This window comes from Crinia signifera, chromosome 19, assembly GCF_055691185.1.
Source record: "Crinia signifera chromosome 19, ASM5569118v1, whole genome shotgun sequence".
In the NCBI taxonomy this organism is placed as follows: Eukaryota; Metazoa; Chordata; class Amphibia; order Anura; family Myobatrachidae; genus Crinia; species Crinia signifera.
In genome coordinates, this window is record NC_139226.1 from 30,919,431 (window position 1) to 30,944,173 (window position 24,743).

At 50.3% G+C, this 24,743-nt stretch overlaps 2 protein-coding genes across 3 annotated transcripts in view; one reads left to right on the top strand and one right to left on the bottom strand.

Annotated features, from left to right (window-relative positions):
• The window catches only part of LOC146042322 (testicular acid phosphatase homolog), a 44,923-nt gene extending 43,737 nt beyond the window's left edge, over positions 1-1,186 (bottom strand). Inside the window, exon 1 of the mRNA XM_083162296.1 lies at positions 920-1,186. Coding sequence (XP_083018422.1) covers positions 920-1,021 — 102 coding nt within the window. The 5' untranslated portion in view covers positions 1,022-1,186. The remainder of the gene's footprint in view (positions 1-919) is intronic.
• A 3,810-nt stretch (positions 1,187-4,996) lies between these two features.
• Positions 4,997-24,743, top strand: part of LOC146042324 (oxysterols receptor LXR-beta-like) — a 33,211-nt gene continuing 13,464 nt past the window's right edge. Inside the window, exons 1-3 of one of the 2 annotated variants that reach the window (XM_083162298.1) lie at positions 4,997-5,151; positions 17,772-17,860; positions 18,384-18,478. In XM_083162298.1, coding sequence (XP_083018424.1) covers positions 18,439-18,478 — 40 coding nt within the window. In that variant the 5' untranslated portion in view covers positions 4,997-5,151; positions 17,772-17,860; positions 18,384-18,438. The remainder of the gene's footprint in view (positions 5,152-17,771; positions 17,861-18,383; positions 18,479-24,743) is intronic. The other variant, XM_083162297.1, reaches the window with a different exon arrangement.

Below are 24,743 nucleotides of genomic sequence, written 5' to 3' on the forward strand. Positions count from 1 at the left end.
TTTAATTTTATTTAATCTTTCACTTTGTTGCCGCACTTGTCCTGACAAATACTGGCCCCTGCAGGGGGATGCTGACTGAAGATCTACCATAAACCATCAGGTACAACGTCAGTAACGCTATGGAGCCCATTTATCAAAGTATATTTGCGGCAATACCATTTTCAGAGGTTAGGCGCAAATATTATAACCAAATGTAACAGCCAGTGATCTGCAGGCATTGTTCACCCACAACCTGGTTTTGCCTTGTAAACTATTTATTCTTTATACCCCTTTCACACCAGCTTGAATTCCTGGAATTTCAACCCTGCTAGCTAGCCCGGGATACAGGTTGGTGTGAAAGGTACTTACCCAGGTTCCCGGTCATGGACGGGAACCTGCTGCTGCTGCCGCCATGTCGCTCTGGGGACATGAAGCTGCCGGGCGCCACCCCCCCCCCCCCGCTGCTGGGAGCCCCCGCCTGCCTGTCGCTGCCCACCCATCGCTATAGAGACACGAAGCCCCCCCCCCCCCCCCCCGCATCCGCCGCTGGTAGACGGAGCTGCTGGGTGCTCCCGCCCGCAGTAACCCCCCACCTCCCACTGCCCACACTATTTCTCCCCGCTCACACCAGATAATACAGGAACTAGGCTGGGGTGAAAGGGGCCAACTCGGGAATGTCCCTGCATGATCCGGCTACCGTGTTCCCAGCTAAATCCCTGCATTTATTATGTGAAAGGGGGGTATTAGGAGATTGGGCAGACATGCCGGGAAACCGCAGATGCAGATGGAAGCCTAATACATTTACCCCCTGGTATTCTTCCTAGGTTTCCAACTTTCTACAGGTAGAATTGTATCATCAAGAATTTCTAGAGCCTCCTATGGGAGAACTCTCCACTTACCTATTCTCTTATATACAGTAGATGCCAACGGAATTACTCACCACAACCACAAAGGCCAGATTATCCATACTGGAGGAAGTGATGGAGAAGAGAGGTATGGAGAACACCAAGAGGAGACAATACACTGGTAATTCTGCCGCCATGGAGCAAACAATTGGAGTGATAAGAACCGATGGAGCTCTGAGCTCACACACGCAATCTGCTAGTTATTGTTCTGTAATGTTACAGAAGGAAGTGTACGCCAGGCTCTTCCTGGCTCTAGATGGCTGCATCCTCTCTGTCACCATTAGGTCATGGAGAATGGCTGGATTGTATCAAGGGCTGGCCTGTTTGTCTTTCAGGAGGACATACAACTGCATTTACTATAACAAGAGGATGCTTGAGTTGGAGAGAGGACAAATAAGCGCTGCACGCATGGGGCCTCACTTACAGTTAGGAACAAATCCAGCTGGAAGGTACAATTTTACACGTCGGCCAAATAAGTACTCCAGGAAGGATCGTTGGGGAAGGAGGGGTGGGGTTGCTTAAATCAACCCTAAATCCAGAAAGCTGCTTAGTTTTAGTGTACTGTGGGCCTAAAATGGTCAACCTGTTTTTGCGCATGTGCAGGATTGTTCCTGTGATATTGTGTGTGTGTGTGTGTGTGTGGGGGGGGTCACCCTATTTCCATACCTCCCAACTGTCACGATTTTAGAGGGACAGTCCCGATTTTCGGGTCCTGTTCCGCTGTCCCACCCGCGGCAGGCATTGTCCCGCTGCGGGGGGTGACAGTTGGGAGACCCCCAATCTAGTAGAATAGACGCTGTGCGCATGCGCACAGCATCTATTCTCGTATGAAAATGAGGTCACGGCTAATTAGCATAAGCCGCGCCCTCATTTGCATACGTCCCGCCCCCTTTTCGGACGCTGCGCGAGTGTCCCTATTTCATACGGACAGAAGTTGGGAGGTATGTATTTCCCAGGTGTGGAGAGGTCAAGATCTGCCTCAGAGGGCCCCCTGCAACTGACAGCCTGATTGAAGGCAGATTTACTCAGGCTACAGTTGCAGAAGAATCCATGGTTGTTATGTTCCTCTATAGTTGTGATCACATCACAGTTTTTTTGCAATTGCAAGGGGCAGTACGGACAGTGTAGTGGTTACATTACTGCCTCACAGCGCTGAGGTCATGGGTTCTATCCCCACCATGTGTTATATATACAGGGCAGCACGGAAGGTGTAATGGTTAGCATTACTGCCTCACAGCACTGAGGTCATGGGTTGGATCCGGTATGTAATCCCGGCGGTCGGGATCCCGGCGTTCAGAATCCCGACGCCGGAATCCCGACAGCCGAAATGCCGACAAGGGGGGGACGTGGATCGCCCCCCCTTGCGGGCTCGCTGCGCTCGCCACGCAGCGGGCCCGGTGCCTCGCTACGCTCGGCACGCTATTTTATTCTCCCTCCAGGGGTGTCGTGGACACCCCAGGAGGGAGAAAGTGTCGGCATTTCGGCGGTCGGGATTCCGGTGTCGGGATTCTGAACGCCGGGATCCCGACCGCCGGGATCTTAACTGCATCCCCATGGGTTCTATCCCCACCATGTGTTATATATACTGGGGCAGTACGGATGGTGTAATGGTTAGCATTACTGCCTCACAGCGCTGAGGTTCTATCCCCACCATGTGTTATATATACAGGGCAGCACGGATGGTGTAATGGTTAGCATTACTGCCTCACAGCGCTGAGGTTCATGGGTTCTATCCCCACCATGTGTTATATATACGGGACAGTACGGATGGTGTAATGGTTAGCATTACTGCCTCACAGCACTGAGGTCATGGGTTCTATCCCCACCATGTGTTATATATACAGGGCAGCACGGAAGGTGTAATGGTTAGCATTACTGCCTCACAGCGCTGAGGTTCATGGGTTCTATCCCCACCATGTGTTATATATACAGGGCAGTACGGATGGTGTAATGGTTATAGCATTACAGCCTCACAGCGCTGAGGTCATGGGTTCTATCCCCACCATGTGTTATATATACGGGACAGTACGGATGGTGTAATGGTTACATTACTGCCTCACAGCACTGAGGTCATGGGTTCTATCCCCACCATGTGTTATATATACGGGGCAGTACGGATGGTGTAATGGTTAGCATTACTGCCTCACAGCGCTGAGGTCATGGGTTCTATCCCCACCATGGCTCTAACTGTAAGGAGTTTGTATATTCTCCCCGTGCCTGTGTGGGTTTCCTCCGGGTACTCTGGTTTCCTCCCACAATTCTCACATCTCACACAAATGTGGTAGAAAATATAGATTGTAAGCTCCACTGGGGCAGGGACTGATGTGAATGTTCTAATATTCTCTGTGCAGCGCTGCGGAATATGTGTGCGCTATATAAGAAACTGGTAATAATAACTGTTGTTAATACAAAATGCATGCATGAGGTGGTAGACAAACACTGCCTCCTGCATGTGCATTGCTATGGATTACATATTGTGCCAGGGACAGCATACCATGAAGATGATGTGGAGGATACCGCAGGGGCAGAGACCGCAGGGATGCAGGGGCAGAGACTGCTGGGACAGAGACCGTGGGGACAGATTGAGACAAACTTCACATCATGCCTCCTGGATTGAGCCAAACTTCGCATTATGCCACTCAGATTGAGCCAAAATTTGGGGAGGGGAGGCAGAGACCATGAGGAGAAGCTGCTGGGACAGGCTTTCCTGTTGGAATTACTGTTCAGGACTGTGGTAGAGGTGGAACTCAGTCTTCCCTACCATTAGAGGTAATGGAACTCAGTTCCACCCCGTTCCCCCCTACTTTAACCCCTGGTGGGGATGCAGGGACAGAGACCATGGGGACACAGGGACTGAGACCATGGGGAAGCAGGGACAGACCTACCAGGGGTCCAGCAGTGATGCCCCGCAGGTGTCCAGCACCGGTGAGGATGAGAGCCGGGTGCACCCTACCTGCACGCCCGGCACAGAGGCTCTAGCAGCAGCAGTGGTGCAAGTAGAATTTTTTCTTGGTGGTACTGATAGCCTCCACCAAAAAATGGGCGTGACCATGTGTCATGAGGGGGCGTGGTCACACAAAGCTAGAGGAGTGACTAAATGACAATAGTGGCGTGGCATCAGGAGATAGGGAATGAGAAACAGGGAATGACTGGGGGTGGGTTGGCGCTTGCTTGGGGGAGAACCGGGCAGCTTTTGCTTACAATTGTGGAGCCTGCTCTTCATGCTTTCGGCACCGCTGATGCCTGTCAATTGGTGCATACAGCACCAATGATAACGCTGGGTGGGCGGCGAGGGGGGGCTCCAGTGGCCGCAGTGCTTAGAGCTCAGTCGGGCGCACCTCATGGTGTTGCCCGGCTGCAGGACTTCAGTGGCAGCAGGACTGAATGGGAGGCACCCCAGAGCAGAGTAGCATCGAGCAGCTACTCACTGCACTGCCTCTACAATTTTTTAATAATAAAAGAAAATGAAAAACTAAAAGTGCAGGTATGCCATACCACCCCACTTCGACCACTGTATATATACAGTATATATACTAGTAAGCCCGCTCTAAGCAAATGCTTTGAAAGCTAGTCTACCTTGTGATTGCACCTGTGTTTGTGCATGTGTGAGAAATAGATGTAGTTTCACTTGCTGCCAACAGATGGCAATGTTTTGCAGACACAGAATCAGACATTATATATAAATGATTATGTGTAGACAGTAAATACACCAGCATCATCTGAACACGGCCTATCTGCATGTACAGCTTACTCAGTGTGGCGGGGAAAGCTGGCACTTGTAGTTCCCCAGCCTGTTAGGAAGACTTGTACTGGGGAACCAAGGGAATTGACTGAGCACCGCTCTCCCTGTCTATGAGTGACACTAGCGCTGTCTGTCAGTCACCCAGCATACTATATGCACAGGGGCTGCCAGTGGTATTAAGTAGCAGCTGCACTGATTGCGTAGGGGTGACGCAGTGTAATATGTAGAGAGGGAAAGCGGCACTGCCTCCCACCGCAATGTCAGATTGGCAGAGGCCGCCGTCCGTCTTCCTGCAGCCCCGCCCCTAGGACCCGCCTCCGCCACTAGCGGCGAGGTCAATGCCCTGATATTGCCTGATTGGCTGCCGGGCTCCTGAGAGCCTGAGTCCCGTGCCCGGGGGCGGGGCCAGCGGCGGAAGTGTCGCGCGGCCACTCGCGGAAGAGGAGAAGAAGTTGCTGGAGAGAGTTTGGCAGCGGATGATGGGACGAGGCGGCGGCGGCGGCCGTGGCCGTGTCCCGGGGGCAGGTAATGACGAGGGGGAGGGTGCGCGGCACTGCTGCTGCCTGGGACCGGTGCTGTGGGACGGGGGGAGGAGGTGACACTAGAGGGCACGGGGGAGGAGCCTGCTGCTGGCTGTATGTAGCACCTGGGTGCACTGGGTCAGATAGGTGGTCAGCGCGCTGGTGTGTGGCACTACAGCACTATGGCATAGCAGAGGGAGAGGTGTACAGCACTATGGCATAGCAGGGGAGGACAGGTGTATAACACTATGGCTTAGCAGGGGAGGACAGGTGTATAGCACTACAGCACTATGGCATAGCAGGGGACAGGTGTGTGGCACTATAGCATAGCAGAGGGACAGGTGTATAGCACTATGGCATAGCAGCGGAGGACAGGTGTATAGCACTACAGCACTATGGCATAGCAGGGGAGGACAGGTGTATAGCACTATGGCATAGTAGGGGAGGACAGGTGTATAGCACTATGGCATAGCAGGGGAGGACAGGTGTATAGCACTACAGCACTATGGCATAGCAGGGGAGGACAGGTGTATAGCACTACAGCATAACAGGGGAGGACAGGTCTATGGCATACCAGAGTAGGACAGGTGTATGGCACTACAGCACTGTGGCATAGCAGGGGGTGACAGGTGTATGACACTACAACACTGTGACATAGAAGGGGTGACAGGTGTATGGCAGTACAGCACTGACATCACAGGGGGTGACAGGTGTATGGCAGTACAGCACTATGGCATAGTAGGGGGTGACCGGTGTATGACACTAAAGCACTGTGACATTACAGAGGAGGATAGGTATATGGCACTATGGCATAGCAGAGGAAGACAGGTGTATGGCAGTACAGCACTGTGGCATAGCCGGGGTTGATGGGTGTGTGACACTACAGCACTGTGGCATAGCAGGGGGTGACAGGTGTATGACACTACAACACTGACATAGCAGGGGGTGACAGGTGTATGACACTACAACACTGACATAGCGGTGGGTGACAGGTGTATGGCAGTACAGCACTGACATCACAGGGGGTGACAGGTGTATGGCAGTACAGCACTATGGCTTAGTAGGGGGTGACAGGTGTATGACACTACAGCACTGTGACTTGGCAGAGGAGGATAGGTATATGGCACTATGGCATAGCAGAGGAAGACAGGTGTATGGCAGTACAGCACTGACATAGCAGGGGGTGACAGGTGTATGGCAGTACAGCACTGTGGCATAGCCGAGGGTCATGGGTGTATGACACTACAGCACTGTGACATAGCAGAGGACAGGTATATGGCTCTACAGCACTGTGGCATAGCAGGCGGTGACAGGTGTATGACACTACAACGCTGTGACATAACAGAGGACAGGTGTATTGTACTACAGCACTGGCATAGCAGAGGTGGCTAGGTATATGGTACTACAGCACTATGGCATACCAGGGAAGGACAGGTGTATGTGTATGATACTATGGCACAACAGCGGAGGATAGGTGTATTGGTACTATAGCGCTGTGGCATAGCAGAGGAGGACAGGTGTATGACACCACAGAACTGTGGCATAGCAGAGGAGAACAGGTGTATGGTATTATGGCATAGTAGAGGAGGACAGGTGTATGGCAGTACAACACTGTGGGATGGCAGAGGAGGACAGGTTTATGGCACCACAGCACTGTGGGATAGTAGAGGGGACAGGTGTATGGAAATACAACACTATTAGAGCAGAGGATAGGTGTATGGCACTGTAACACTGGCTGTGGGAGAGCAGAGATAGGCAGATGTATGGCACTACCTCACAGGCTATGGGATAGCAGAGGTGGACAGGTATATCGGCACTACAGCACAGACTATAGTGTAACTAAGGTGGGCAGCTGTATGGCACTCTAGGGTAGTTGACTGGGCAAGTGTATGGTTCTGCAGCACTGGCTGTGGGAGAGTAGAGTAGAGGGGACAGGTGTATGGCACTACAACACTATATTAGAGCAGGGGACAGGTGTATGGCACTACAACACTATATTAGAGCAGAGGACAGGTGTATGGCACTACAACACTATATTAGAGCAGAGGACAGGTGTATGGCACTCTTACACTGGCTGTGGGATTGCATTACATTGGAATAACAGGCACTAAAGGTTCCCACAGACCACAGCGATTTGCAGATCTTTAGCGGGATCTATTGATCAAACCTACTGCAGGAAAGATGCAGCTAAAGACCTATGGGACTCAGGTATTCGGGTCTTCGTGCGTTCCGGTATTTATGAGTTGGAGCGCTCGGACATGTTTGGGTTTTCGTGGATTCTGGTGTTCGGCAGCGTTAGCACTGCCGGGTGTTCGGACACTCTGGGATTTGGGTGTGTTCGGGCGTATTCACTTGCTCGTGCTCATGGATTCGGGGCTCTGTGTGATCACGCACTCTGGTGTTTCGTCACGTTTGCATGCTTGGTAGAGTTTGGGTGCATTTGTGCAATCATGTATTTGGGAGTTCGAGTAATGGGACGTGTTTGACCGTGTTCGCACACTCAACAAGTTCGGGCGCTGAGGTGTTTGATTGCATTTGGGCGCATTGAAATCCTCAGATATTTGGTCAATTGGGCTTGTTTGGGTGCTTGGGTATTTGGGCACGCTTGAGTGCTCAGCCATTGGGACGCTCTGGCGCTCGAGTGTTCGGGCTTCTAGGCGAACGGGGGGTGGGGGAAGGGGTGTGAGCGAAGTGTGTGTGGTGGAGTGACGTCATTGGCATGCGCTGGCAGCATACCACCAAAGGGGTTCACGTTTTTCTGAAATCTTAAGCTAAATCTTTGACAGAATGTAATCTTTGCACAAAACCTTTTGTCCAGGACGGACGGGGAGTTCTAGATAGATCTTAACATCACAGATCTTTCTAGTAGGTGGGCACCTTAAGTGGCATTATAGTTGCAGGACGATATGGCACTGACAATGGTTACAGAGAATCTCAGGTATTTTGCTCACAATAACTATGGGGGTTATTCAGCCCTGGTTTCCGACTGCTCGAACGTTCCGACAACCGGAATCCTGGTCGGTTTTGCCCGGCTTGACAGTATATTGACGGGCAGAATATATTCTGCCTGTCTACTGTCAAATAGTGGGCATGTCGGCGAAAACGGCCGTGGATTGTCAAGATCCGCCTGTGAATTTCACAAAACAGATCTGACTGTAGTGTTCACTCTAGGATTTTTTTAGGGCAGGGTGCTGACCACCGGGCAGGGCACTTTGTTCAATCAGGAGGGCACATATTAGAATTACATTATAACCAACAAAAAATATATATAAAAATTGCACACTGCACTAGGATTCCGCCCATTAAACATTGTCATACTCTGCTGTGCCCATTACATATTTTGTTGTAATGACAATTACACATTATGGCACACACTGTAATGCCTCTTACACATTATACCACACACCATAACGCCCATTACACATGACGTCATACACTGTAATGCCTCTTACACATTATACCACACACAATAATGCCCATTAAACATGATGGCACACACTGAAAAATCTCAGCGGCATGTCAGCTTGATGGGGGGCATCGTAAGGGCGCACAGTGTCACACACAAAAAGGGCAGGGTGCATTTTGAGCTTTTAGAAACAGGCAGGGTTCAGCACCCTACAAAAGATGCTAGGAGGGAATACTAGACTGGTTTTATAGTCGGATGCGTGTTGTCGAATTCCATCTTCAATGCTGGCGGAAATGACAGCATTGAATATGCCGCCGCTATTTCCCCTGTCAGAAATAGCGGTGGGGATTGAATCCCCCCCCCCCATGTCGGTTGAAGAATAGCAGTGATTGGTTGACGCAGTGTTTACCAACTTCCATACTGTGTTAGGATAGCTGGTTTTGTGACCTTACGCTGGTCCACACGCAACGCTGCAAAATTCACAGCGTTGCATGTGGATTAAACGCTGCTTGCACAGCCCTGTGCTGGTTTGAAGAAAGTGGCATGATGGAGGGCAGGTGATTTCAGGGTGGCGTAGATGTCCGATGAGGACCAATCCCAATACTCGGGGTAATGTGGTAAGGAACTGTAGCATTGTGGAGACTTGCCTCTGCCGATGTTACCTCCTGGTGATACAAGAGCAGGGCTGGGCAACACCAGCCCTCCAGATCCCAGCATGCCTTGCATCCGTTTCAGCATGGCCACATCCTGGGTTGTGTAGTTCATCAACATCTGGAGGGCCGGTGTTGCCCAGCCCTGTACAAGAGTGTACATGGTGCTGTGGTAAGGAGCTGTCCTGCACACCCGGCTTGGTGGTGACAGGTGGAATCGATTGTTTTGCATTGGCAGATGCTGGCGGCGGGGTGCGGTCATTGGGTCGACATGGGTCTAGGTCGACATGGGCTAGGGCGACAGTCAAAAGGTTGACATTGGGGTTTTTCACTGTTTTTTGAGCCAACATATGCTGACAGGCGGTATTTCATGCCCTACCATCCACTAGGGCGTGGTGGGAGAATAAAATAGTGTGCCCGAAGCATTGCAAGCGGATGCGGTGCACTTCAAACTGTGTCCACGTCGACTGTCGACATTCTGGTCAAAATAGCTGTACTGCAGCGGAGGCAGGGAGGAGGTGAATGGATGCCTGTGTGTGGCATCCATTCATCTCGCGGACAGGGGCTAGGGGGGTTGCACGGAGGCTGGGGAAAATACAGCAGCTAACCCTGGTGCTGGGCTTGCCCCTAGTGCGGCAGTTCCGTCGCTTGGGGATGATGTAATCTCCAAGCGCCGCCCCCGGTTACACTGTGGGTCAGCACCGCAGTGTAAAGGAAGCAAACCCCAGATCCAACCTGGCTTGGATCCGCATTCCAAATACCGATTCGGATGCGGGATTTTGGTGTAAAAGGGTTATAACGTACTATCCTATTTCGATCGCCTATGGGTCATAGAGTCGATGTGAAGTTTGCCATGCCATATGTATATATTTATATGGCATTACTAACAGTATAGACCCCAAATTTGAGAATTGCATACACAGTAAATGAAACTTGCACGTTAGAAAGAGTAATTGTTATTCCCTATGTGTGATCTAGATTACATGTTTAAATAAGAGAGAATGGCAGATTTACTCTGCATTGTGCTGTAGATACACCCCAAACACTGACGTTTGCACACCTATCCTAGCTGGGGAAGGGGCGGGGCATCACTGGAGAAGTCAGTAGCTGATTGGACACCTCCAGCAGCTCTAACACCGTATTTGATAGAATTCTGTAATCTCTCATTACTTATTGGCTGGCTACTTGAACTGGAAGCAGTATGAAATGGGAGGGAAACATGGGTGCTCTATATTTAGTTCCGACCAGTACCTGTTACATCTACTGTACATATTTGGAAATCTTACTTCTTCTTTTTTTTCCCCCAGAACCCAACCAACGATAGGGGGCTCGTACCACTTTAATGTGGCTGATTGCAGCAATGTTAAAATGTTATTTAGAATTGACTAAGCAGTGAGCTATATTTAGCACTTCCTGTCTAATGACTGGCAGCTGTCATTGTCGTTGACCATTCTTATGGAGTTATTCTTGTACATATCTGAGAATTCGTTATTGTCCATTCCTATGAAAATAAAACGTGGATCCTTGTAAGGGATGATAAGGTGAAATCTAAATCACGAATGTCTTAACGTGTTCATAGCCTGTGCCTGGCTTTTTAATTAAATATACACCACGTTTTTTTAAATGCATTTGGGTTGCCATTTAGGGCACAATTGCCATTGTTGTGTATAATATGCTGATTACACATCCAAATCTGCTGTATTAACCAAATTGTGTATGTAAGCAATACAGACAGAGGCCCCTGTGTCTGGCTTACGGTGCAGGGAACAAAAACCCAAACTGAATGGAATCTGTTCATGAATATTTGCTGAATGTGGCAGTGAGTCAGTCTTCTTCCAGTATCTAAGATTTTCCGCAGCGTAAATACCCATCCTTGTGTATGATCATCTTGTGTGTAATTCCCTTGGCTCTCATCTGATCCTGCATCTCCTTTGTATTCTCATAATTTCTTTAGAAAGGATGCTTGTCACCCCCCCCCCCCCCCCCCCAGTCAAGCAACGTTCAGTATTATTGCTCGATATAACCAAGAGAGTGCCATCATTGCTGTGACAGATCCACGAAACATCTGCTAAAAATGGCAGCGCTGCTGTTAACTAAATAATTAACTAAACTTCAATGAATTGTCTTGGCTGCATTTGTATTTATTTATACTAAACCAACAGTTGCTGTGAGCGACGATGGCATTTTTAGCGGATCCGGGATGTTTTGAGGATCTCCAAAGCAACGTTGGCATCCAAAGGGTTAATGAATTCTACTCTGCACTTTATATCTGCCCACATCCAACTATTGTTAATGAATCGAAAGATTTGGTTGTAGAAGAAATTTTTTATTAAGGGCTCGCCCGGATTACAGTTTTCGAGATACAGTGCTTTGCGCGGGCTTGACTAGCCCCAGGCAGCGCTACAAGTCTGCAGACTCAGTACAGATGGTGCACCTCACATACATGTGTGTCCCCACCAGCATAGCGGTGGGGAGCGGTTTCCCTGCCTGTCTCCGTTTCAGGGAGTGGGAGGAGTCTGTGGGGGCTGCGCGGAGGTGCAGGGGACCGGCGACAGAGGGCTCCGGCGGAACGTCTCGTACGTGCGCCCCCTTCTGGTGGTGGGTGGCCAATTAACCTACCAGTATATTTTTGGATTGTGGGAGGAAACCGGAGTACCAGCAGGAAACCCACGCAAGCACGGGGAGAATATACAAACTCTGCACAGTTAGGGCCATGGAGGGAATAGAACCCATGACCTCAGTGCTTTGAGGCAGTAATGCTAACCATTACACCATCCGTACTGCCCCGTATATATAACACATGGTGGGAATAGAACCCATGACCTCAATGCTGTGAGGCAGTAATGCTAACCATTACACCATCCGTACTGCCCCGTATATATAACACATGGTGGGAATAGAACCCATGACCTCAATGCTGTGAGGCAGTAATGCTAACCATTACACCATCCGTACTGCCCCGTATATATAACACATGGTGGGGAATAGAACCCATGACCTCAGTGCTGTGAGGCAGTAATGCTAACCATTACACCATCCGTACTGCCCCGTATATATAACATGTACATCGACATTCGATCCAGAGTTGATTCTGATGCACGGGTTCGAAAGCAGAAATAGACTGTGCTGGCAAGTCTATTGGTGTGTACACACGGTGCAACCTGGTGGCCTCCGGGACCGACAGGGGGGGATCAAAGCAGTATAAGGTCCACATACACCATGCAATTTAAGCCTGATTTTCACCCGTTTCGGTCATACCGGGCCAAGAAATGGTTGTGTGAAATTGGCCCAAATAGCATGTGTGTGGCGTTCGATCATCGGATCGGAGCCGGAGATTGTGCATGCTGAACCTAAGATCTCCGAGTCCAGTGACTAAACCAGGTATTGTGGTTTATGGATAAGTAATGACACAGCTGTACTGACTGTTGGCTGGGGTCTGACAGCTGGTGACTGGGAGTGGTGGCTGGTAATGGTGCAGGGTGCTAAAACAGCTTTATCAGGGGTAATCTCAGGGCTCTTGGAGATAAAGTTCCATCTCCTACACAGTAACAAGATGGCGCTGCTCGTGTGCAGGAGTAATACGGGTGGCCATCTTGGTAAGGCGAATGAAGCATCATCCCCGGAGGAGCCATGTTGGAGAATGTACAGTAGCGCTTTTACTGAACCAAGACTGCAGCTTTCTATCTAATAGGAATTTTGTCATCTGGGAGGACAAAGGGGTTGCTTCAAATGGGGCTGTATAATGCAGCGTCACTGTCGACATATGTTGACATTGACACCAGATAAAAAATGTAGAAAATCCTGTTGACCTTTTGCTTGTGTCGCTCTAAGTCATGTCATCCTTTTTTGAGATATTGACCTTTTGCCTGTCAACAAATAGTGATTGACCTGTTGTCAACCAAACGATCCACAGACAGATGTGACCTAGACACGAGACTGCGGAATGTGACCATGCAGTGAGTGTCCTCGCAGGGGACAGGTTGTGTCTGCTGGGCTCCGAATCAATATAGGTGGTGTGTGTAGTAGGCAAACCTAGGAAACGTGACCGCTCGGGAACTGACGGAAAGGAAGGAGAGGCGGAAATCAGCTTCATGATTATGGGTTTTCTGCTGATCAGTGACTATTAATGAAATAAAAAGTACAACAAATCCCTTCCTATCCCGTGACTGGGGTAATACATTATGGGACTGATTCAGTAACGCTTGCTGTCATTTGCTGCTTAGCGAGCGTCTTAACGCCGCCTGGCCGAACGCCATTCGCGACCATCGAATGATTTCTCTTCCCTTCAGAAATAAGTCGGTGAAAACAGACTTTTATTTCTGTCGGGGCCTGCGGGGAGGGGGGAAGCATCCGCGCGCCTGAATTCCCAGAGGAACGGCCAGTGCTTTCATGGGGACGTCCATAAAGTGCCGGGTATACTCCTGCTCCGGCCCCGTGTCCGTCCCCCCGCCCCTTCTGGAAAGAGTGTGACACTCGCCGAAGCCGCTTTCTCCCCGGTGCTGCACAAGTGCAAATACGCGCATGCACAGCCCCCCCCCCCCCCCCCCCCCCATCCGATCATTTATGAATTAACCTTTATGAGGACAATTTAGTTGTTCCTCCGACGTGCCCTAAAGTGCAAATCGGCTAACGTCCTGGCTGCTTCGTGAAAAGTGCCGTTGGTTGCACACACGGAACACTTGCGCCATCTCAGGAGGTGATAAATCCCCCTCTGTGCAACTATTCACACCTGATTGGAGTAACAATTGCATTGTGACATCTAGTGGCAGCCGTGGGGTAAAACAATTGATTTGCTCCTGCAATTAACTCATCCTGCCCTCTGTAGCCCATCCAGGCTGCTGTACACTGGCAGAAATAGTCAGAAAGCTACATGGGCAGTGTTCTGAGCATCTGCAGCGCAAATTCGCCTCGCAATGAAGGCAGCCATTTTACCACAGAGTGCCCCCCGCCACCCATTTGTCCCTGATGACAGTGAATTTATAAGCTGGGTACACACTTAGCCAATTGGGCCGTCTGATGTATTGATTGGGAAGGTTTATTCCCAAACCTTCCCAAACAGCCGTCCAGTATGTCCGACCAGCCCCCTTGTGATGTCATAATCAATGGATTCTGTGCCTGATGCTCATACACAAAGGCCGATGTGGTGATATATTTTCATTGGGTTTCGGACAATTAATCGACATGGAAACAAATGTCAACATGCGTTTTTCCTGATTTTTTTTTTTTTTTTTTTTTTTTTTTTTTTATTTTAAAACCAACTTGTTCATAATTTACCACCCCAGTGGGCATTGATGGAAATTATGGTACTTGTGACTTATCTGGGCGCCCGATGTTGAAATTGTATGCCAGTACCCTAAGCATGCGATTTGACGCGATTTCCCTTGAAATTCCCTTGAAGAGAAAATCGCGTTGCATTGTATGCTATTGTATTGCATGCAATGCGATTTGATGCGATTTTAATATGTACGGCACCCAGATGCCTGTTTCATATGTGAAATGGCCCCCATTGTTAAAGCCACCCCACTATCAACGCCAACCCGAAGCGAGGGGCGGCGGTACGCGTCCTCCGACCTTTGGATACCCCCACTATCCACGTCGGCGTGGAGTTGATTTTATATAGTGTGGCGAGCGGACGTGGATACCTTCACAGCTATACGCGTCCCCTTGCGGGCTTCACAGGTATCCGCGTCCCCTCGCGGGGCTCGCTGCGCTCGCCACACTATATAAAGTCAACTCAACGCCGACGTGGATAGTGGGGGTATGAAAAGGTCGGAGGACGCGTACTGCCGCCCCTCGCGGGCTCGCTGCACTCGCCACGCTTCGGGTTGGTGTTGATAGTGGGGTGGCGTTAACAATGGGGGGCATTTAGCCATCAGGGTGGGTATACAATTAAAAATGAGGTCTGGGGGGCCATTTAACATATGAAACGGGCATCTGGGTGCCTTCACGTATTAAAATCGCATCGCATGCAATCTGATTGTATGCGATGCGATTTTTAGGTGCGATGAAGAAAATCGGGCGCCCAGATAAGTCACAAGTACCGAAACTATAATAGTGGGCCATGCGGGGGGACGTGGTACACTTAGACGGGGTTCATGTCAACATAGACGCCCAAAAAATGGAAAAAAACACCTCATGTCGACTTTTTTTACCTGTTGACATTGTATTTTTTTATGTCGGTATTTTGACTGTTAGTTAATCATACCACTCCCATTTTCATCAGCCACGCAGCAGGGCCACCCGGATTGGTCTGTGAATGATGTCGTTCATCGACTGTATGGGCATTATCACATAGGGCTTGATTCAGGTTTACCCAGTCCCCTGCAAATTCGCTGAGGGAACCAATGTTTTGGGTATGCGCAAGCATATCGGCGAATATATACGTATGTGCAGACCTGATGTGTGAACGCCTTCAGCGACTATCACAGTTTGCACGCAGCGGGGTGGGCAGGGGGGACGGCCAGTGTTTCCTGGGCATGCCCACAAAAACAGTGGGTGCCTACGCATCCATTCGTATGCCGGCACGGAAATTCACGCGGCAGGAGGGGTGCAGGCATTTGCTCGCAGGGCGGGCAGTGTTTAAACGCTCACTACGCAGTGAAAGAATGCTGCTTAGCGAGCAGGACTGAATCGTCCCATAGACTGGATGCCGTAAGTCCACTGGTTACATTTTGTCTCTTTGTTTTGGTGGCTGATTTTATCCGTCTCCCTCATGAATTGTGGATGGTTTGTGGCCTTGTTGTCACTGAAGGCTGACTACCCCTGCGTTACTGCACGGACAGACAGACGCCCGCTCACGTTTCACCTTACCCAGGCCACACCGCTACTATAGGACATGTGGGTGTTGTGCAACAAAGCGACACCCACCCTTCACGGTGATGCTGCATGTCACTGAACGAGAGAATATCTTCTCCCTGGTTTCTGCTGGACTTTGCCCCTTGTGTCTGTACTACAGATACTGTGAATGATAGGATGGCTCGTTGCTGTGCCTGCCGAAGGCTAAACACATGCAGTGATTACATTCAGGAAGTCTTTACGGGTTACCCACGGTCATTGCTCCCTACAGGGGTGGTTGTCAGTGATCGTCTTCTGTGCTAAAGGTCTTGGATACAGCATGCTAATTACAGGGACGGTGAAGGCGGTTTTATGGTAACCGGACGGTAAGTGGCGGCAGTCTCTGGTCACTCCTGCGTTGTGTGGTGCTAGGGGTTTATAGTACGTGATTCACGTCAAGGGCTGTGTCCACCGAAGGTCCATTCTGAACGATTTAAATATGGATCTGGTCGGATTTCCAGGGCTAGAACACACATTTACTAACCTGTAAAAGTGAAAATAAAAAGCATCTGTCAGTAAATGTGTGGTTTAGACTTGGAAATCCAACAGTTTGAATTGAGCAACATTGTTCACAAATCGTACGACATCCACCTTCAGTAAAACCACCCCACTGCGCGATATGCGGCTGTTGTTATCAGCGGTGCCGTGAAAATGAACGACCCACGGCAAAACACTAAATGATTTTGTTCAGTGCCGTTATCGGGACCCCGCTGAACATGCAGTCACGGATTATATTGTCAGATTGGAGTGCACGCTCAGATGATCAGGATTGTTGGTAATGATATAGTGGGTACGTACTGAACAATATGCACGGTTATATCGTTACCAGGATCGTCGTGTATATCGTTCATGCAAGTCATATAGGGCCCGACTCAGACCCTGTTTGGGTCAGAATTCACCATTGTCCCCGATGTTTGGGGTTTGCGCATACTCGCCGAGCTAGGGGGCGGGGGCGTTTAATGGGCATCTCCCTAAAAACCCTGGGTGTCCCCTTGAAGAAACAGGCTCCTGCTCGGGGCGTCAGTGCCCGCCCCGAGTTTGGCAGATAGCGGCCTGTATAAAAGTCAGTCTAGAGTCTAGACTGACTTTTATTACCGATGGGGGGGGGGGGGGGGGGGGATCATTTGATGGTCAGTGACCATCGAAAGATTTCTCTCTCCTTCGGCTGCATGCGATGTACACATCTACTCCCATGCTAGTGAGGGAATTCAGGCACTTGGGGGTCCTTCCTGTTCCCTAGCGAACGGGTCTGAATCAGGCCTACAGTGTGTACCCAGCTATAGTGAGCACTTTGAAATACAGCAAGCAATGGATGTGTCGCAGAGAGGAGACGTTTCACTTTTCAAAATGAGTTTGGAGTGTGAGAACAATTACTTGAAATTTCTTTGGAATTTTTTTTTTCCCCTTTGGCCAAGGACTCGCAGATCCCGAACATTTTGTCCAGAAACCTCAGTATTTTTTTTTTTTTTTATGTCTTATTTTTATAGATAACAGAGTAATTGCTGAATTCTCTGTGCTTGTCCTGTTTTACCCCCCCCCCCCCCCTGAGATACAGGAACTTGATTGGGAAACAGTGCTGCCAGACAGGAGCCTCGTGTTTTCTTGCATCCTTAATTGTCACATGCAGAGCTGATATTTTTCTTTTTTTAAACCCCCTTATCACAGTGTCTTGGTTAACGTTCCGCCAGTCCGCTATTTGCCCGATCCTTAATGTTTGAATCCCATGTTTTGCAGATTCCAGGCTAAGAAGTGACTGCGTTTAATCCCAGTGATGGATTAGGACATCGGGCTCCCATTTGAAATAACCGCCGCTGAACATTGTGGTATGTAAAGGAGCCTCCAAGGAATTCTATTGTCCGGTGGCGGTCAGCCGGGGATGGGGGGGATACTATATACTGGCTTCCGGCACAGATTCCCAGGCCCCAGGTCTGCCCACCAAGCTGTATGCCCCCCAACAAACCTGTGGGTCAAACTAAGGCAGCGTTTTTTTACCACTGTGCCGTGGCACACTAGTGCGCCTTGAGCTTTTTTCAAGTGTGCCCCCAGATCTAGAGATGCCCAAACCAGTTTACAGCCTCCACCAGTTCACCTGTTGTTCACTGGTCTCTTGTTTTCATGCCAGGGACAGTTTATGTTTGTTACCTGTGGAGACCAGTGTGATTGTTTGTTTGCATATAGAAGTCAATAGGTGTTTTTTTTTTTCCTGTGGGGGTCTGATGGGGTGCCTTGGCTATTTTCAAATGTTGTTTGGTGTGCCACGAGTTGAAAGAGATTGAAAATATATGGACTAAGATTAAGCTGAGTGGTTGGAATAAGTGAGCATGAGTAATATTTAATTTTTTTCAGTTTGTGTTTTGCGCAGTGTTTGGCCTGGAAAATGCCTGGAGACGCCTGACCCAATATGTCAGCCGCGGCTGTCGATGGCTCCGATGTTTCACTTGGTAAGTGCTGAGGGTCCTGAAAGCATGTGGTTTTTTTTTTTTTTTTTTTTTACAGGCAGAGAATATTATCAATCTCCGTAGGTTCTGATAGATCAGGATTTATACATATGATGACTTATTTACATACACCGCTCCAGTGTCACTGCTGTAAGGCACATCTGCTAGCGACTACACCAGCTGCGATTTCTAGTTAATTCTCCGATTGATGAAATTCTTCTTAGAGGAAAATTACCGTGGTAGTTTGACCCTAATGCTGTGTACACACTGTGCAATTCAGTGTAATTTTCCATTCGATTTGGACTATATAGTCCAAATTGAATCGAAAATGACACTGAATCACACAGTGTGAGCTGCATTCGATGCAGGTTCGATCCCAATGCGCGGCCTCACGGCATCGGGACCGAAAGCAGAAATAGACTTGGCAGGCAAGTAAATTTCTGCTTCGATCTGCCAGTCAAAAGCAGTTCCATGCTGCTCAATGCAGCATCCCCCCTCCCTCCCCCTGCACGCCACCGTCCCTGCCCGATGCCGGCAACCCACCTGGTCCAGACGGCCATCGATGTTGAATCTGTATCAACAGCCGGCCCATGTGTACACACCCCTTAAGACCGGGTGCCAATAATCCAACAACACAGGAGTTATCGTACTTGCAAGGAGTTGAGGAAGAAGAGCACATGTTTAGGTTTACGGATATTCGGCCTAGATTTCGGAATTAGACCCCAGCACTGGTTTTTGCAAATCCAGACCATTAAGCAATGGTATTGACCAGTATATTTAAAGTGCATTTGAAATGATCATATTGCCAAAGTACGTCGCCACTACGCATTTTCGTTGCAGGCGCTGGCTGCATAATTCCAAACTAATCTCAGCCGCTACAATCATTTTTCAATGCTTTCTAAACTCTTTTCCTATTTTTGGACACTAGATGGCTCCAGCTGCATGTACAGGGTTTTAGAAGTGCAGAGTTTTAGCCCATAGCAACCAATAAGATTCTAGCTATTATCTTCTAGAAGGTGCTAGATCAATAAGTAGAATCTGGTTACTCTAGGCAACATCTCCACTTTTAATAAAAAAAATCTGCTGTTTAATAAATATACCCCCCTAACCAGATTAATGATGCACAAAACCAACACTTCTGCTGGTACTTGTGGAGTATCACGGCTCCCACGACCTTCATCGTATGCTAAAAATCGCATCGCATGCGATGCGATCGCACCCGATTTTGCACTGAAATGCATCAGAATGCATTGAAATGTGTATTAAACTTGTGAAATGCCCCCAAATGCCATTTTTCATAGTGCACCACCCCCACTATCAACGTGAACCCGAAGCGTGGCGAGCGGCGGCGGTACGCGTGCTACGACCTTTTCATACCCCCACTATCCACGTCGGCGTGGAGTTGAGAATAGAATAGTGTGTCGAGCGCAGCGAGCCACCGAGCCTGAAGCGTGGCGAGCCCCGCGAGGGGACGCGGATACCTTCACAGCTATACGCGTCCCCTCGCGGGCTTCACAGGTATCCGCGTCCCCTCGCGGGGCTTGCCACGCTTCGGGCTCAGTGGCTCGCTGCGCTCGCCACACTATTCTATTCTCAACTCCACGCCGACGTGGATAGTGGGGGTATGAAAAGGTCGTAGGACGCGTACCGCCGCCGCTTGCCACGCTTCGGGTTCACGTTGATAGTGGGGGTGGTGCACTATGAAAAATGGCATTTGGGGGCATTTCACTAATTTAATACACATTTCAATGCATTCTGATGCATTTCAGTGCAAAATCGGATGCCATCGTATGCAGCTACATATGGCATACGATGCCATGCGATGGCATACGATTTTTGAGCAAAAATGCTCAAAAATCGGTAAAACATCGCATTGTATGCCATCGTATGCCACTACATATGGCATACGATGCCATACGATGGGAGCCGTTATACTCCACAAGTACCCTTCTGCTTTAGCACAGTACGTGCAAATGCTGATATAGGCTACTTATATAATATAGGAGAGACAAATGTTAGTTTGTATTTCTTCTGCGGTAGACGTCAGGGGCCACAGGGATAACATTGGGGTCTAGGAGTGACGTCACGACCAATCCAGCACCAGAAAGGTTAAAAAGTTCTGGCTGCTCAGAGACAGCCCCTGGGCTCTCACCTCCTATACCCCGCCTCCCAGGCTAGTCAGTTTTTATCGTGCTGGCAGGAGCCAACACGCATTTGAAAGGTGCTGCTATAATAGCAGCATAAAACTTCGTTTTTACTTTTTTTTATTCTGATTTTTACACTGACCGGAGTCAGTGACAGAGCAGCAGCGCCGGGGGTCTTTTAGACCCCTGCACTGCGCTCCATCACCCGGGACCCGGCATCCGCACACCACCCACGTGGGTGTTCGGCTGGCTCTGAAGCACTGAAGAGCACAGCCGCGACGGGGACCGGGACATCAGCGGTGAGCAGCGCTTACAGGTAATGCGCTCCCCGCCGGGAGCGCACGCTTGCGCATTTCTAATGGCGGTTGAGCAGCTCGGCGAAGGGGGATCGCCGGGCTGCACTAGCAAGTAGCAGAACCGCCGCCTCTTGTAGTGTTGAGCACTCTGTCCCGCTGGACCACCAGGGAGACTTTGAGTGTGGGCAGTGGCGTCGGTACGCAGGGCCGCCCGGCAAGCGCCGGATCCCCGCCATTTTACCGGCGCCACATGACTCATAAAATCCCGGCGGCCATTTGCTAGTAGGGGGAGGGAGCCTCTCCTCACACAGCCCCTCCCCCGGAGACAGGAGCTAGGATGTACCCACGGGGTTTCCAGCCCTGATCTCTTCCTGCCTGCCTGCTGCACGTGTTGGAAGGACACAGAGAGCTCTCTGCCAGTCTGGAGTTCCATCTCTTCACGGCTGGGCCATCTGGGCAAATCCCCCCTGTACCTCTCCTTCAAGGACACCAGGTTACAGTAATTTATGCTCCTGCCGGCCTTTGTGCTTTGCGGAGCCCAGTGCCAGGTTTTTTATTTTGCATTGCATGCTTTGTCTGTGTGCTGTGTCTCATACTGTCTTAACACTATCACTGCCTGTCAGAAAGTATATTGTGTTAAATGTTAGTCAGCTGCCTCTTGTACAATGTCCGAGGAGAGCGGTGACGACACATGGGCCCCTATATTGGTGTCCTGCACGCGTTGCAGAGCGGGCGTACCCCAGCTTGTAGAGGGCAGGGTTCGCAAATACTCGCTATAGTGAGTATTTTACCCACTTTGGAGCACCAGGGACTCATTTTTTATGAATGGCTGGGTCCCCTGGGACCCGCTCTGCCCATTTCGGACTGCACGCCGTGTTAATATGTGTGGCAAGGGCGGAGGGATCTGTTTCCCCCTCAGTTGTGATGTGACCGTGGAGAAGACACAGCGTGACTTACGGCCACTTCACACATTTGCTGGGTGCGAAAATGAAAGGGTCCCTGTCACCGCAGAGTCATAGGCAGCAGTGCACGGAAGCCGCGTAAGCTGGCTCCTGCACTGTGCCTCAACAACAGACGGCTGGAGCCAACACCAGAAGCTGCTGCTCAGCAGGGGAACAGAGCTGTGGCTGGTGTGAGGACGGAGCCCAAGGAACCGAAACAAGCATTGGGGCCAGAACCAGGAAGGTGTGACAGTGAGGACGGAGCAGACCCGGGCAGGAAGTAGAGGTAAGAGGGGTGCGTGGTCCATTTAGCAGGCCGCTTGGCTGTGTCATGTAAGGGGATTTATTGCTAGCAGGACTCGGGCTGCAGTCTTCCCTCCTCCTCTCCTACCTCGCGGTACTGCTCTCTTGTGTGTCACTGTCACCTCCAGGCCAAAAAAAAAAATAGGCTCAGGCTGGCCATTGGCTCAGGGTATATGCCATATGGAGGAGAGGAGGAGGCTTCTGTATGTGCCATGCTGGGGAAGGGGAGAGGAGGCTTTATTCCATTGGGACCCAGAAAAGGTCAAGTAGGACCCCGATTTTTTTAAGTGAGGGGTCCCAGGGACCCATAATTTTGGGGTTTTTTCGCGATCACTGGAGGGGTTATGCTTACAATGTATAAAGACGCATGCGCAGCTCCCTGTGGCAGCTTCCTTGCGGGAACCTGCTTGGGCCCAGCTTACCCAGGTCATGTCGCAGTTAATAGACAAGCTCTCTTCTGCACCATCCCTGCAGCCGGGACCATCCGTGTCTCGGCCATGTACCCCCCCCCCCCCCGAGGAGCCTGCATGGGCGCGTGCTTTGGCAGACTCAGTTCAGGGCATCCGTGCCTCTTTGAAGGGTAAAACCCATAAGCCCCGGGGTGGGGAGATTCCTTCTACCCTCACCCATCAGGATACTGATGCAGATGATAATGATGAGGAGGAGGATCAGCTGGTTGACGACACAGTCGACGCAGATGCTCTAGAGGTGACATAGCAGCAAAAGTCGATGTAGGGGCCCTGGTAATTGCGGTTAGAGACGTGTTAAATTTACAGGAGGTCTCTGAGCCCACACAGTCTGTGGGCCCATCTTTTAAGCGTCACAAGCAGACGCGGTCAGTGTTCTCTAAGTTGTCTGAGCTAGAGGATGTCCTTGGCGAGGCCTGGGTGTTACCAAATAGGAAGTTTCCGCTCCCTAAGCGGTTTAATTCCTTGTACCCGCTCCTTCCAGAGGATAGAGTTCGCTGGGAGACTCCTCCCAAAGTGGATGCACATATCGCTAAGATTGTGCGTTCCAGTACTTCACCCATTCCAACCGCCTCTCTTAAAGATGCCGCTGACAGAAAGTTGGAGAACTTTCTTAAGCTAATTTTTACAACAACTGGGGCGGTTGCACGGCCTACCCTGGCATCTGCCTGGGTGGCGAAGGCCATGGTAAAATGGATTTCTCTCCTCACTAATAGTATTACTGAGGGAGATAGTGTAGATGACATGTTTCCTATTCTTGACATCATGCATCAGGCTGCACTATATTTGGGGGAGGCTGCATTAGATGCAGCCACTCTTACTTCAAGAGCATCTGCCTCGGCAGTGGCGGCACGACGATCCCTGTGGCTTCGCTCTTGGAAAGCGGATACTGAGTCCAAACAAACTCTAGAGGCATTACCCTTTGCGGGTTCTCTATTGTTTGGATCAGAGCTGGACAAAATCGTGGCCACGGTGGCTGCCTCAAAGGCGGCTTTCCTGCCATCCACTCCTGCTCCACGTCCTCGACCGGCGTTCCAGTCCTTGCGTTTCCAGGGCAGGGGTAGGGGACAGTCGTTCACAAAGACTCAGGCCCAACCCGCAAAGCCCTCTAGGGCCAGGGGAAAACGTCCCTGGCCCACTAGACGTGCTGAACATAAACCCGAGGATAAGCCCTCGGCATGATGGGCCGGCGCTCCACCTGGGGGATCCCAGGGTGGGGGGTCGCCTGCTTCTGTTTTCAGACATATGGCTGGAATCCACGACAGATGCTTGGGTTCGAGATGTAGTCTCCAAAGGCTATTCTATAACCTTTCGCCGTCGACCACCAAGCTCGTTCTTTTCAACAAGTTCTCCCAAGGACTTGGAAAAGCGCGTAGCCCTGGAACAGGCCATACAAAAACTACTGTCAGCAGGTGTCATTGCCCCCGTTCCAGTGTCGCAACAATGCACAGGTTTCTACGCCAGTCTTTTCTTGGTACGGAAGCCCAACCTTCCGACCCATTTTGAATCTAAAGAGGCTAAACAAATTCCTCCGGGTCCCGAAGTTCAAGATGGAGACCTTGCGGTCCATTGTGCTGGCGTTGCAACCAGGGGACTACATGGCATCCCTCGACATACAAGATGCGTATCTGCATGTACCCATCAAACAAGAACACTGGCGGTTCCTCAGGTTTGCGCTGCAGGACCGTCATTTTAAATTTCAGGCACTACTTTTCGGCCTGGCTACAGCTCCCCGGGTGTTTACGAAGGTCATGGCAGTGATGTGCAGTGCTCTTCGCCACCAGGGTGTTCGGATTCTCCCATACCTGGACAATCTGTTGATCCTGGCTCAGTCGCCTCAGGTTCTCCAGGCACACTTGACCAAAGTCGTGGCGGTCCTGGAACACCACGGCTGGATAATCAATTGGCCAAAGTCATCCATATTTCCTACTCAATCCATGATTCACCTAGGGGCCCTGTTGGACACAGTAAATCAGCGGATTTACTTGCCGGAGATCCGCCACAAGGCCCTACAGTCCCGGGTTCAGCATCTTCTCTCGCTCAGGTGTGTCTCAATCCATGCCTGCATGAGGGTGCTGGGCTCCATTGTCTCGACCTTCGACATGGCAGAGTACGCA